At 36.1% G+C, this 15,286-nt stretch overlaps 2 protein-coding genes across 5 annotated transcripts; both read right to left on the bottom strand.

The window, feature by feature from the left end:
* Positions 1-603: 603 nt before the first annotated feature.
* Positions 604-6,081, bottom strand: LOC145205211 (solute carrier family 2, facilitated glucose transporter member 8-like). 4 transcript variants are annotated; one of them, XM_080077880.1, is made up of 11 exons: positions 5,941-6,081; positions 4,302-4,467; positions 3,780-3,896; positions 3,625-3,714; positions 3,436-3,535; positions 3,196-3,356; positions 2,949-3,134; positions 2,034-2,139; positions 1,736-1,825; positions 1,083-1,276; positions 604-1,023 (listed from the first exon to the last, which is right to left on the bottom strand). In XM_080077880.1, exons 1-11 carry the CDS (start codon positions 5,988-5,990, stop codon positions 856-858), a joined length of 1,428 nt encoding a protein of 475 aa, XP_079934006.1. In that variant the 5' UTR covers positions 5,991-6,081; the 3' UTR covers positions 604-855. The 4 variants fall into 4 exon arrangements, with proteins under 4 accessions (XP_079934006.1, XP_079934007.1, XP_079934008.1 ...); XM_080077881.1 differs by lacking the exon at positions 5,941-6,081 and adding an exon at positions 4,793-5,050; XM_080077882.1 differs by lacking the exon at positions 5,941-6,081 and adding an exon at positions 4,647-4,758.
* A 958-nt stretch (positions 6,082-7,039) lies between these two features.
* On the bottom strand, positions 7,040-14,759 carry LOC145204630 (adhesion G protein-coupled receptor E5-like). The gene is made up of 14 exons (XM_080077220.1): positions 14,732-14,759; positions 14,061-14,204; positions 13,219-13,460; positions 12,697-12,903; positions 12,365-12,534; positions 11,919-12,183; positions 11,248-11,406; positions 10,687-10,806; positions 10,139-10,225; positions 9,709-9,847; positions 9,220-9,365; positions 8,319-8,531; positions 7,750-7,944; positions 7,040-7,360 (listed from the first exon to the last, which is right to left on the bottom strand). The coding sequence occupies exons 1-14, from the start codon at positions 14,757-14,759 to the stop codon at positions 7,349-7,351; spliced, it is 2,127 nt and encodes a 708-aa protein (XP_079933346.1). The 3' UTR covers positions 7,040-7,348.
* Between the last annotated feature and the right edge of the window lie 527 nt (positions 14,760-15,286).

The raw sequence follows: 15,286 nt of genomic DNA, 5'->3' as shown, positions 1-15,286 counted from the left end.
GATGTGACTGCGTCCCGTGTTGAAACATATAACGATGAAACAATACGGATGTTACCATCACAAACTGCTTGATAAAAAGTGCGAAATAGCATTAAAAATGATATTCCTTAGGTATTTTATTACAAACCTTTTTCAGCTAAATGACACGCAGGCCTTGAGTAAACAATTTTACTCCCATGTTAACCAGTTGCTTAAGTAAAGCTAACAAGACAGTAGTTGGTGTATCTAACAGCAACTGATCACACAGCATACATGAAGCAGATACGAAAAACATAGCTGCCTTGAGGTAAAAGCAAACGATCATTCATACATCGCTGCTAAAAAAACGTCAGTTTAAAAAAGCATAAAGACCAAGACTTGGCCACCAACATATAGCAAGCCAGTAAGAATAGCAGTTGTTTTTCTGTAAAGAGATTGTGCAATCACCAGGCTATATATGATTCCACAGAGCAAAGTTACCAAACGTTTTGTTAATATTAGTTTATACAAGCATATCTTGTATTTGTATACCCAACCGAAACTTTGCTGGCAGAACTTCAAAGCTTTTTTTAGGTGGTATATTTATTATGGTAGTCAGTACAGAAAAAGTCTTGGCAAAGAAAACCGAAACTAAACAAATTTATTGCAAAGACAGTTGATAAACAAAAATTGGCTTAATGAGGTGCAGTACCAAAACAGAACAAGTGACAACTTTACTGATCAATTTACAGACAAAGAGGGCAGTTTTGTTTTGGGAAAAGTAACATTTTATTTACCAGCAGTTCAACCAACAACATACTACAAACCAAACTAAAAAAACATAATGACTTAAAGCATTTTTGGAGGTGGATTTACAACACAATCTGAAATACAGCTTCATAAATTGATTTTGTTTGGATGGGGTGCATTTTTTCTTTCATAAGATCTTTCTATTTCTTCCAGGCTTTTTCCCTTGGTCTCAGGTAGTAAAAAAATTGTAAAGAGCACTATTACAATGCAACATCCGCTGAAGAGCCAAAATGTCCCTTGTGTTGTAATGGCATTCTACAAAAAATAAATTTTATAACACAGAAATGCACAACATAGAAGCTCACCATCCAAACCTGGAGATCATAGAATACTGATGTAATAACAAATGCACTGATGGAACTGAAAGCAGATAAACTTCCACCACATTTGCCCTTTGCACGAACAGGAATTGTTTCAGAGGCAAAAACCCACGGCACTGCACCAATTCCCAATGAAAATGCTGCTATGTACACCATAACACTAGTGAAAGCCAACCAGGTAAATTCACCTGCATCAAAACAAGATAAATTTAACCAAGTCAGAATGTACAGTTAGAGCAGTGGTTTTCAAACTTTTTCATCTGGCAGTTTAGCAAGCCAAGGTAATTGAAGACCCATTGCCAAAAATTCCATTACTCTTTTTCACAATAACTGGATAAAAGTTTGATTTACAAAAAAGAAAGGTTTAAATATACCAAAACATAACACTTTGCAAATGATAAGTGTAAGATAAATTAGAAAGTTTGAGACAGTTACTTTTTATTGTTTATCAAAGCCTCTGTGACCCCCAGTGAAATGGCAAACAACTCCCAAGGTGTGTTGCTACTCACAAGTTAAAAACCACTTGGAGTATAAACTTCTTTTATTTTAAGCCAGATACAAAAATGCATCAAATTAAAATTTTCTTCAATCGTTTTTAAACACACACGACTTACTTTATTAAAGAGTTTTTAAAATTACAGTAGTACCTTCATTTTCTTTCAAGACAAAATAAGCACCAAATGTTGCAGCACTAACTGCCATAAAACTTCCACTCAATGACAACAATAACTTGCGACCTAAATGATAAAATATACATTGGGCACCAAAATAATTACCAACCCAATTTTGGTAACTCCGTTTTGTGTTGTGCTGGGCCACTTGCACAATTAACAAAAATATATTATAAATTTAGGATACTTTAAATTTAAGATTTATTATTCAATCAAACAGAATTTGCAATTAAACAGACTTTCCTAAAATGCCAAACCCCTGTTCTGTACTTGCCAAGTCGATCCATGAAACAACTTGAAATAGTTGTAAAGATCACTTGTGTACCAGACATTAGTAATTGAGGCAAAAGCAGCTCCATCTTTGTTGTAAAACCAGCACTCTAAAAAATGAAAATAGCTTCAACCACAAACTAACCATAAGCAAAACAAAACTCAAATGATTGTTTAAAACACTGCAATATACCAATCGATAAGGGAAAAACTTTAGAGATGTACATGCTTTAAGAAGTAAAGTCATTTTTTACATTTTCTGTAATATGTAGCTTGTGGGTGAACCACTGGGATAACCAGTGTCAAAATTTACAAGACCAATTGCAGACACCTATCTGTCATTTGTGTATTTTTGAGCGAGTTCAAATCTTTTATCCACTGCCAAATGTGATGGGCAACAAAACCAGTTAATAAGCAGTGGTTATGGCAAGTCATTGGCCATTCAAATACAAGACCTGTTTAATACAAGGAGCAGTGGTTCTTAAACTGTGGTACATGTACCACTAGTGGTATGTCACGGCTTTTCAGGTGGTATGCAAGTAGCTTTCTGCTATACTTAATTCAAATCACATCAAGAACTGCTACTCAACTGATCCAACTAATCAGTCCTGTTTTTTTGGCAGAACCAATGTCTCGGACATTTTTTTAGAAATTGATAACATGCTTGTTTCATAAATTAGCTAGTGTAGTCAAGAAGAACTCTTAGTCTACCTATTTAAATAAGATGTAGGCGGTACACAGCAATAGAAAAAGTTGCCAGGTGGTACGCAATCAGTATAAGTTTGAGAACCACTGCATTAGAGCATGCATTGATGTTAGAAATTGATATTTACCGAATCTCTTTAGCAAACAAACAATATAAGAAAGTATGTACAGTAATCTTGTAAAAAGTTTTTTTAAAGAACCAGGCAGGATATACCTGAAATATGCTGCCCAGGAAAAATGTGACACAGTTAATTCCACTAGTTTGTTGGAGAAACATAAGAGTAAGTGATAATAGGAACGGAATGCGAAGCGAGGGTGTTAAGAAAATCTCTTTCCATGAAGATTCTGAATTTAGTTCTATTGCTTCTTTCAATTCACATAGTTCACCTGAAATATCTGCCTGCAAAGGAAACAAAATCTTGTTGAATAATTCAAACAAAATCTCAAAAACATTTTTGTACCATTTCCCCTCGAAGCATTTGTAGGGTTTTTGCAGCTTTCTTTGGTTTATTTTTAAGCAACAGATACCTTGGAGATTCAGGAATAAACAAACAAAAAATTGACATAAAAACTGGAAAACTGGCTACCACAAACGACATCCACCTCCAAGTAAATATGCCTCCTGATAATAACAAATAAAAAGCAATGTGTATTAAGTGACGTAAAATAAAGTAAATTATAAATTGCATGTACCTGCTTACCAAAAGCAAAAATAATAAAAACTCCAACAGTTATGCCAAGTTGACCTCCAGAGCAAAGTAACCCTCTCAAGCTTTTAGTGGAAATTTCACTAATGTAGGTCTAAAAAACTTCCATAGTCAAAAAAAAGAATTGTTGCCCATACCACCACAGTCTCAGTCACCTAGGACTATTGACAGTCTTTTACTTACAGCAACCAAAAGGGTTGTGGTGGCTAAGGAACAACCGTTCACAAATCTTCCTGCATATATCATCCAAACATTGGTTGCAAAAGATATAAGCTGTGAAACAAACTTTGTAGTAAGGCAAGTCTACCGAGCAGTGTAACCCATAGGCATGTGTTTACCATAAATCCAGCGACATATGGCAATCCTGAGAGGACAGCTGTACGTTTTCTACCCAGGGATTGTATCATTAAACCACCTACAATGCCTCCTGGTATTGCTCCCAGCTGAAGGATGGACTAAAGCAGCAAAGTATGCACATATTATTTTACCAAGCTATTGCAAGTTATTTATCAGGGTTAGGTGCTTAGTAAAAAAGTAATCTCAAAAGCGATGCATGATTGTACTGCATTGCCAAGATTATTACTTGATCAGCACAACTAACCTGCATTACCAAGTGTATGTGTTATGTTCCTATTACTCTATGTATTGTTTAGATCACATTGTCAGCATTGGATATACATAAACAAGATTTAGTTGCAATAACTTGTTTACTTAAGTGGTACAATCTGCAGATTTCAATTTGTGGTAAAACATTATTGCTTACGTTTTCACAGACAAATGACAAGTGGCATATTACACCACTTAGTTATAATAGCACTAAGAGCACAGTGTACAAAAATTTAGGCAAAAAATTGTTTTACCCCAATCCAGGCAGCCTCTTTTTCACTGACTGTTAAAGCATTGGCACTTGTGTCATTCTGTATGGCTGGAATCAAAGGAGATGACATTCCAAGTACCAGACCAGCACATATTGACCCCACAAGCACTGCACATGATGAGAGGTACAGGTTTCTGTTACTGCCTTTCCTGAAAATGTTGTTTTAATTTTAGCAACCTTTTCATATAATTATAAATAAAACATTCCGCTACTGGAAGTTACTGCTATATGAATTTAGACAAGCCAATGAAGACAGAAAGATAAAAGGATTGTCCATTTTATTGTTAAGAACCGAACAGCTTAAGAAAGTTGAACTTAAGATATTGACCAGCTAATAAGTTTTGATGTCCTAGTGATTTTGATGATGGACATGTTTTTAAGCGAATACACAAAGTGTGTTTGCAAGACGAACGCAAAGCTCACTAAATTATCCTGTTGCCTACAAGAGCATAAAATTTAATATGTGCAACATACACGTCTTCGCAGAACAGCATTTAGTCAAGTGCTTCGCGCCATTTGTTGAAAAATCCTAATCATAGACATCGTATGCATAGGCGCCGACTTTAATTTTTTCCCGGGTATGCCATATTATATGACGTCATGAAATACCAAATTCATTTCCTGTCGCTACATATGGGGAGACTACGTTAAAGCTTGCATTTTCGCATACTTCAGCACCGCCCGATCCGGTTCCTCCCGAACCCGTTCCTGTCCTGGAACACAAGCGCACGCGTCAAATTCGCACTCCGTCGCGTTTTATGTGTTAATTTTATTATGTCCGTTTCTGGAGGGGGGGTATGTAGCGGCCTCTCTCACTACCGTTATCGTGTGCTTTCATACTACAGCGAACCGGACAGATTGCCTTCTTTCTCTGACTCTCGTCTTATGCAGCGTATTCGCAAATTGTGTTATTCTATTACGATGTACCTCGAATAAACACCTCGCTACATTTGGTTTACACACCATAATTCCACCGCCAGGCCCTTCTGCTAGTGTTGCAATCCAACGCATGTTTGTGCGCGGTAACGCCGCAATGCACATTACAAAAAAATTTGATCCGCCGAAATTACGGGGAGGCGGAACAATAAAGACAAAAAAGATTTAGCTCGGAGGTCACCTCACGTCGCAAATTACTATTATCTATAACATTTATTTTCTCTGTAATAACTAATACAAAAATGCTTTGATTTCACGCAACAAAGCGCATGCACTTCTGGCCTAGCCATTACAAAAATCGTTTTAAAGTCGTTTTTTTCGTTTACACCGTGTCGCCTCTTTGACGTAGTGAGTTGTATGTGACGCAATATTAATTTTAAAGTTTAGTGTACTTAAAACAATGTCCTAAACTGCCAGAAACTTTTGACAAGCTAACAAGTGAATTTTTATAAGTACTAACCTTACGTTTGGAACGTAACAATGAGCGTTGTTGTTTTTACGGTTAAAACTAGACAGTCGTTATCCTTGCGAAAGAGACAGTTAGAACAAAGATTGGGCAGTTCACAAACGCTATAACTTTTTATCACGTGGTTTTCGACGTATCACCCGGGGCAGCGGCGTTCCCCCTCCTCCCGTAAGCGAGCGCCAATACCTTTGTTGTGCTCAAAAAAAAAAAAAAACCTTACCTGTTTTCTTCTACTTGCATGCTATTTTGTTTGTTAATCGGCTGTTCCATTTTCACATCGATAAGGTTTATTTCAACTACAAAACGAGCAACGCAACCAAGTTTCGTGGTCAGTTAGGAGAGAAACACTGCATACAGTCATCAGCGGATACAGTGGCTTAATTATTGTCCAACAAAAAAGGCTTGAAAAATTTGTGGTACCCACAATTCTTATCTCAATGTGTGCAGTCTGTGTTTGCACTCACTTACATTGCATTGAAATTGTTCCTTGCACAGCAGTTTGCTTTGTTATAGCCCTTCCTGTTAAATGCGCGATTGCGGACAATTTAGTCAATAGTTTACGAAACAGAAGAAGTGTTTCCTAAATCACGTGTTGTTTTAATTTGTTTCCTTATAAAATTAGGAATTACTGGTTACAAGGGTGACATAAAGACCCATTTTTGTAAAACGTTGATAGTGTTTGTTAAAAATATCATGAAACAAATTGACACTTACTTTACTGTCACATTACAAAACATTACATCATTTAACTTTTTTATTTTGCTGCGGTATACGGCAGTACGGCCCGGTGCCGGTTCGTGTGGAGTTCGTTACCGGGCGGTGTAATTTTCAGGGTAAATGCTTTAAATCATTTTCCTCGTGCATCCCGGAGATGATAAACTAATTTAGGCTTTTGTTGGTGACTATTTGTTTAAATCATTTTCCTCGTGCATCCCGGAGATGATAAACTAATTTAGGCTTTTGTTGGTGACTATTTGTTTAAATCATTTTCCTTGTGCATCCCGGAGATGATAAACTAATTTAGGCTTTTGTTGGTGACTATTTGTAGTCTTTTGCCACTGGTTTCCGGTGCAACGGTAGTTGGGTGTTGTACCTTAGGGACACGTTCAGAAAACCGGCTGATTCGGTATGGCGCCTTCAATGGGCCTGGTTTACATGTGAGTGTGCTGTGATCGCTGGTCTACATAGACGCTTCAGGGCTGATCCCAGTTATGAATTTATGGTTATGTTTTATTTTTATCTTTTTGAGTTTTATTGCAAAAATTACTTGAACATTGTCTAGACCTCTTTTTAATTCATGGCGGTTTAAATTGTGCGAAAACTGTTTATTTTGTAGCAGTTGTCACTTTACTTATGCATTTGTTGACCAAACATGAACAAACAAGTAAAACGTACCGAATTTAAGCCTACTTCAACAGAAAGAATCAACTGCTAAAAAACTTTTTACAATTTATTGACACAAACTACTTTCTCGGCAAGACTATGCACAACCTAGAAACACTAAAGACACAACAATACTAATACTAATGTTATGGTGGGTCGACACAATTTCTTCAACGTAAGTTACGTAGCAAGGAAAAGTTGTTGCTCTTTGTGTTGTTGTTTATTCTTCTGTTGTATTCTTCTGTTTACCAGCTTGGCTGCAAAACAAAGTTGTGTAGAGAGTTTGTTTGTTTTATTTTTATTGTCGGAAGGCAGACAAAACCTAAATGCGTACCTGTCTCATTGTAAGTCCGTTATTTCGTTGTTTCGCCTTTCGTTATTAGTTACCTTAATTCAGTTCAACCCAAATGGTTCCACTGAGTTGAAGTATTTTCGCTAAGGGATTAGGTCCCACAAGCCATTGCTTTATCCGACTCAAATTTAATTTCAGTCAATTAGGACTTTTTGTGTTTATGGAGTGACATATAATTCGATTTAAGCAAGCTACGAAATGGTAGTATGTTCGTGTTAGGCTTGGAAGTTAAAACAAGTAAATAAAACTACAAATCCTTTTGGTCATTCTATAACTATTACGCGTGTTTTTCACCTTATGCGGCATACGAGGGGTTGAGGTAAAGTGAGAGGTGTTGGTTTTGACAAATGTGCTTCCAGATTTGCCGCTACTGGGCGCTATGGTGCTGAAGAACGGTCCCATTCCATTCACCGATTTCCGGTATTTCTTTACAAAGCTCTTTCGTACATCTTCGTTACGCAGGCAATGCAGTATGAAGATGAAAAGACCCTAAAATAAAACAAAAATAATTAATAAATTAAACAATAAAACGTTTAATTTTTGTCAAAATTTAGGCAAAAATATAAGTGATCCAAAAATAACAACCATAGTTTGAAATTGCGATTTGTTTATTAGTTGATTTGACAAGTGTAAGCTGACAGCAGGTGCTTTTAAGAGAAATATTGTTTCAAATTTCAATATTTTTTAACTTAGCTGGAGAAATACGCGTCATAAGTGTTTTTTAACAACGCAAAATGCTGTTTATACCATGCGTAAGTTTTATGTAAGTTGTGTTGGGTGATTCTGTTTTCTTGTCACTTGAATGTACTTGAAAAAAGGCACGGTAGATTACAGCAATATCAACAAAAAATAGGTATTTTCACCTGGAAAGAGTTAAAGATGCTAAAAAGGTACAGAAACCATTTCGTCGAATCATCAACTGCCAGTACACCGAAAAGCCACGTAATCCCGAGCAATGGGGTAAGAACCACGATGGCACGGATTGTGCGTTTTGCTCGAAGCCATTCTCCACCTTTGCTGTTTGTTTTCAGTTTCATGAACACGTGAATGATCATTACCATCAAAATCAAGTTTATCTGTAAAACACAGAAAAAATTCTTTAACACGTTGACTGCCAAGGGATATTCCTATGTTGTGCTCAAATTTGCCAAACATGTTTTGATGGCGTTCTGAAATCAGGTCAAAATCAGGTCGAAATATTTTGTGTGCCATGCTACGAGTTAACTCGTAGGTAACATGCTGGGGTATGGGTGTCTCGGTGTTGCCACAACGCATCCACAACGTTAGTTCGAGACGCCAGTTCGTTTTAAGCGCGTTCCAATCAAATAAGTCTACTACGAATATACTCGGATCTGGCAAGCCTGGCTAGATCGGCAACTACGAGATAACTCGTACTTGGCAGTCAACCTGTTAATGTGTTCAGTTATGACAAAGTATTGTTTATATGTGACGTGAAGACCCTTGAATGCTTATAACGTGTTACGTCATGACTGTATGACGTCACAACCGGCATAAACGTTGCTTCGCAATATTGGAATAAAGGAACTTTCTAATGTAGTTGCACCACTTTTGTTTGTTGTTGGTTCATGAGACAAATGACATCATAGTTACGTGACGTCATCAACTTTGATTGTTTCGGTCACCTGTCATTAAGCTATTTTGTTTTTTTCTAAAACAATTGACACCTTTTAAGGACTTGGTTTTGTTTTTTTAATTATTTCTACTATTCATTCGTAAAAAAGTTAAAGGTTATGTTTTACCAACCAATATAAAACCGAGCGCGGGTCCGATAAAAGCCCAGATGAGTCCATTGTTGACGGACAACCAACAGCCCCGATCCTGTCCGTATCCGTTGTAACCAGCGGCAAGGGAAACCCCCACAATCACGAATGGAAGAAGCCAGCCGAAAGCTGTACAACAAACACAGAGTTTGGTTAACAAAGCACAAACCACGTTCTATTTTGCTGGTTTCAGGTTGTTTGCCTGTTTGCTGATGTATATATTTTTGAATTGACATTTAACTTGATTAAATATACTCAAATAGTGTTATTAAGTTGTAATGAATTATGATATAGCGTCTGTTCCAATAACAAGGTTAATTTTCTTCAAAAAAAGTAGTTACAATAACCCTTTCGGATTTAAATGCTTTTTAGAAAAACCTTCAGTTTAAAAAAGAAGGGTTGTGGTTAACAAATAAGCTTAATGCTTGTGAAAGAAAATAGTTAACAAAGTCGATAGTTCATTCGAGTTCACCTATGACGACATTAAAGTTGACTTGACCAGCCACAGCCCTGACCGACTGATAATAGAGAAGAATTCCTTCCATCAGCATCCATGAAAACGAAGCCATGAAGAAGAAATGAATGAGGATCGCTATCACTTTGCACTGGACCTTTAACAACAAGCTCAATAGTTGATCATTGTTTTAGTAAGACGGATCTTTACGAGTTATAATTTACTTTATAGATGTCGACAGTTAATTCAAGATTCGTATTAAATATTAGGCCTCTAGTTTTGTTAGTGAAGACCGATTGACAGTTAGAATATTTTTTTGCTATATGCCAGGACTACCCCACGACAGGATCATATCAGGGATTCTATATGAGTGTGCTGTAATCGCTGGTTTTATGAACGTTATAAATTAGTTATTTGTTTATCTTAGATTATTACCGATAATACTCACCGTTCCTGTGGCAACGGTGTTTCCGATCAGCAAAACAATCTGTCCCAGACACAAGGTGGCAGCAAGGTTCAAGTGCAGCACAATTCTCTAAAAACACAAATAATGTTCAAATTAAGTTTATAAAACATACTCTAAATAGGATGTTGATGCATAATGTATAAACAAGTAATACTTTTCCAGCAGTTTTTGTCGCAAACATTTATCGTGATAAAGGCGTTTGGTATGGGTTGTTGACACGTCGGTTGTTTATAATGAAAACTGCTGGAAGAGCAATACTCGTCTGTACTATAGATAAGTTTTTATGGCATCAAAACTCCGGTCAGGGGTAGATTGAGGTTTTATGTGGCTATGGCCTAAACTAGGAACATACCTATTCATATACATAAATTTTTACATACAAAACTGTTGTTAACAAGGAAAAACACACATAATTTGGTGAGGGGCCTGGTTGCAACCCAGTCAGCACTAACAATTTTAGTAACAGTTGTTAATGACGTCACAGTCCATTTTGAGGTCATTTATACACGTCACAGAATATTTTAACTTACTTTGACCCTTGTTAGCTTGAGATACAGGAAAGTGAAGATCGTAAGGAGAAGAGCTGTAATGGAAGTCCCACATCCGATGAACGTGATGATGTTGAATATTTGTTCCTCCTGTTCGCTTATCTATATTAAAAAAACATATTCATAAACGTAGCAAATTTTCAAGTTAATCTTAAGGTTAATATTTTGAGGGTTTTGTTTTCGCACCATCCTTAACTGTATAGTTCAAGGCCGGAAGTCACAAGTATGCCATTTTGCATCTTCTGTTGTCGTCGTAAATTGAAAACAAATTGATTGGATGGCATGTGTATTATTATTGATAAAAGAATTCATTACTCATTCAAAATTTTATTACGACCGATAAACGTTAAAAATTTGTCGGAATAAGTAACATTCTACTATCTGAAAAATAAGTTTTTTTCATCAGTAATAATTGTTTGCATTTTTTGTTATTTTTGCACACCCTTATCAAATATTACTGCCAATTAGAAATCCGTATCTTTTCAACACAATTTGTCTCCTACTGTTTGACATTTCGGCGGATTACCAAGCAAAGTATACAACCTGAATATCGGAATGCAGAAATAGCAATGCAAATGAAGTGTTGTGATTACAGGAGCAGCTGGCTGACGTAGGCGTTTGTGACGTCATAGTGCAACCTGAGCTGGACCAACTGCCAGTTGTGGAATTGATGAAAGCGCAGATTGAAATGTTGTCGCTCGTCTGTTCAAACATAATCGATTTTGTGTCGACATAATGGGTTTGATTTTGTAAAAATAACTCTGATTTGAAGGAAAATCAATTTTATCCTTGCTTAGTTTAAGCCAGAGTCGTATAAGACAACTAGAGACCCAGACCAATAATAATTCTTTTATTCCGTGGCGCAACAAGTAATTGCTTGTATAATGTAATAAACATTTTAATATTTTATTTTCAGAAACTTGGCGACGACAAAATTTGGGTCGCAAAAAAAAGCAAAAAAATAAAAACACTAAGTTTGCAAACCCCTTGTATAAGCATTAAAACGTTTTCCTTTTAAAATTTACACCCATATGTTTAACCTTTTTATTTTGAAAACCTTATGTATCAAAAATTTGTTTACTTTTATTTGACTCCTTCACTTGCCAAATTTGCCTCTCCGAGGTAAATTTACCCCGGTTGAGAACCTCTGTATTGATTTTTCATAGTTTTACGCTTTGTCATAACTCAATCTTTAATTATTGACCTTTAATTACCTTCTGAAAGGTCAAGTTGATCTGAGCCGAATCGAGCATTTCTTCGTCGCGGTGAAGAGCAACCGAAAACAGGGGACTCCCCAAAGATGCAACCGAGCCCTCAAACTCGGCCGAGGGCAAGAAAGCGTCGCTGACGAAATTATACGCCACCCGTGTAACTTGATAGGAATCAATTTTTGAGTCAACACTGGACGTGACGTAGTCGTTTGTGACGTCACACTCTGATGACGTGGCACCGGTTTGGCAGAAACTGAAGTTGTTGTGTCTAATAAAAAAGAATGAGTAAAAGTTCAGCGGATGTAAAATATAACGTGTTTGCCATTAGGCAGGTTTTTAGACGAGATTCGTGCATTCAACCGTTGCTACCTTTTTCCAAAATACACATTGTCTACACAAAACTAGCTAGATAACCAGTGGTATCAACTTTTTGGTTTGAGATAACTCACTTGTACGAAAGAACCAAGGGTGTTTGGTCGTTGCTTAGTAACGTAGTTGCCATAGCAATGGCGTATTTCTCCAAGCTTATGACGACAGAGCTTGCTGCTGATTGGTTTATTGTTGCATTGGGGGTCAAAAGTTCATCGATAAGTACTTGACTCGACGAATTGAGAAACATCTGAAAAATATAGGTCACTTTATAAGTAGACCTGCAAAGATATTCATATTTTCTGAAGTCAGAATAAAATTCACTCAATAACGTTTCAAAAACTAAATTATTCTAAAATAGTAAGCAATAAAGATTGTTTAGAAAATGAGTAACAAACAGTTTTAGGTCAACCTTTGCAGTAGAAACGGTTTTTAATCCGGAAATATTTAGTAGTTTATCGTAGAAATTCAACCACTCATCTACTCTCTGTGCAGTGCTAATGTTACGTGCGCCACCAGAGAGCGCTATTGCTGCAGACAAAACTTTGTCAAGAGTAGCGGTTATGTTTTCTTGTCCATCTTGTATGCTTGAAGTGAGAAGATCAGAAAGCATTTGAGGCTGAAAAAACAACAGTTATTCGTGTTGATTTGTTTTATTAGCGCCTTAACAGCTGATTACTCGTTGCATTTACAGTTTAGTGCTTACTTTGCTATTTTTAATTTCCATATATAACTGATTATTGTATGTGAAAATGTTAAGGCGTTAAATAGTTTGTTCAGTTTGATCTTTTGTTTTGAGTTTACTTAATAGTGACTTTGCCATGACTATTTAATGTATATTTCCATCTTTATTATTTATTTGTTTATTTGTTCTATTTGAATAAGTAAAAATCCAATTGATGCCAACAAGTTACATAATCAATTTTCCACCCACTGTCGAATTTTCTGTGTCAGATAAAATTCTTTCCAATTCTCGATCAAGATTATCACCAAAGTCGAGCCCAACAGTCGATGATGTCATCACCGGTGACGTATCGCTGCTGGCAGTATTTCCACCTAAGCCAGGTTCAGCAGTTAATGATGTCATTGCAGGTGACATATCGCTGCTAGCAGTGGTCATTTGCTTCACTGATGCAGGTGAAGTTACTGGAGCTGTCGTTTCAGTGGTAGTGGTAGCTGCAAAGCAATAAACATCGTACATTGTGTTTAAAATATTCATCACAATATAAAGCTAGGGCCATAGCATGATAAGTATGCTGTAGCAGGCAGTGCAATTTTTCGACCTATAAAGTCTTACCAGTGCACAAACTGGTGTGCTGTATTGTGACTTTACTAGCCTATACAGACAATGTCTCAAGATGCACTGATGATATCTGATAGTTTGAATAAGTGTATACTGTCAGCAGCTTAATATTGTTTGTGAATTTTAATGCATTATTGTAATCTTTCATCCAGTATCACAAATCTTAAAATCGGTCTTAATAAAAGGTCTAATCTTTTTATTTCGTTTACTCATTAAAAGGTTTTGTACTGACCCTTTGAACTCCAAATTTATTTGATACACTTATTAAGTGTACAAAATTTTAAATTAACGCCGGAATAAACATCCCAAATTTGTTTCCACAAGCATGTTAATAACTATACAAATCTTCGTTGTGAAAAAATATTAAATAACTTTTTTATAAATCGACAATACGTGCTAACCTAACTCTTGTCCTTTACTTACAGCGCTATTTATGCCTATAGGTTACGTTAGGTTACTTTTGGTCAACTTACGTCCAATCGCGAAGTAACACATTGGAACTCCTTCCCATGTCGAGTCCCAACAACACAACGGGTTTTCCAGACAAATTTCCTCTGTTGCATTCGTGCCTTCAGTTGTCCAACAGTTTTCACGATGAAACTTGTCAATGCCGCAATCTGAAAAAAAGTTCTGTTGTTAATTCTCATGAATTCGCAAAAAATCAAAATGGTTAATTATCAAATGTTTTAGCAACAACTCATGCCATCATTAATTATACAAGTTATTGTAGGAATACTTTGGTATTTGCCAAAATAAAAACGTATATCGCTTTGTACATATACGAGCTTTGCATACCCGATTTCACATTAGAAAGAATCGAGAAAACAATTACAAACTTTAAATAATGAATGGTCACAAAACAACAAATGTACTAGTTAATTATAGGTTGCTGTTTATGCACAATGACCAAGAAAATTGATACTTATGTAAGAATTCGTTCAAGAGTATGACGTTACTGTTTGCAGTAATATATTTGGTGTGTATGCAAGACACAAATGACAACTAATCTGATAACACATTCCAACTTCACCCGTTTACGCAAAAACGACGAAACTTTTAAACAATTTTTTTATTTTAAGATATTGGTATATTGTTCTTACGGTCTTACATAGAATGACAAGTTTATTAAAGGTAACCTACTTACCAAGATCAAATGCTGCAGTAACAATCATAAAATACAAACAGAAAAGAGTAAAAACGCACAACTTCATTTTGCATGCGATATGCATCTCACTCGGACATTGTCAGATCCTAAAGACAGAATTTGTTCGTCACATCACACCACGATACAGCCTTAAAACAACAAGAATATTAGATTTTAGGAAATGCCAAAATTGTTGTGACAATGTCTTACTTACCAGATGTCCATTAAAAAAACATTCATGTATTGTGGTGGGTGAAGCTTTAATTTCTTTTAACATTTGAAAAAACAACACAGTATTGATTTAAAACCCTCAAAGGCTTGGCGTGCAAGGATATTTATGATAATTTCCGCACTTTAACACAACAGCTTAAAGAAATATCTAGTCTAATAGACAGATCTGCAATTTGTCTGTGAAATTTGGTAATTCCTGAGCTTGCTTGACGTAATCTACAATCTTACAGCTTTAACTACACTACATATTAACTGCGCTTATCTGATAGTAAGGTTACATATTTAGATTCATAAGCAAATTTACTTTCTGCGTCTTAAAATTCA

Source organism: Phallusia mammillata, chromosome 8 (genome assembly GCF_965637545.1).
Source record: "Phallusia mammillata chromosome 8, kaPhaMamm4.hap1.1, whole genome shotgun sequence".
In the NCBI taxonomy this organism is placed as follows: Eukaryota; Metazoa; Chordata; class Ascidiacea; order Phlebobranchia; family Ascidiidae; genus Phallusia; species Phallusia mammillata.
Note: the sequence above shows the minus strand (reverse complement) of the source record. Positions and strands in the feature narration are given on the sequence as shown.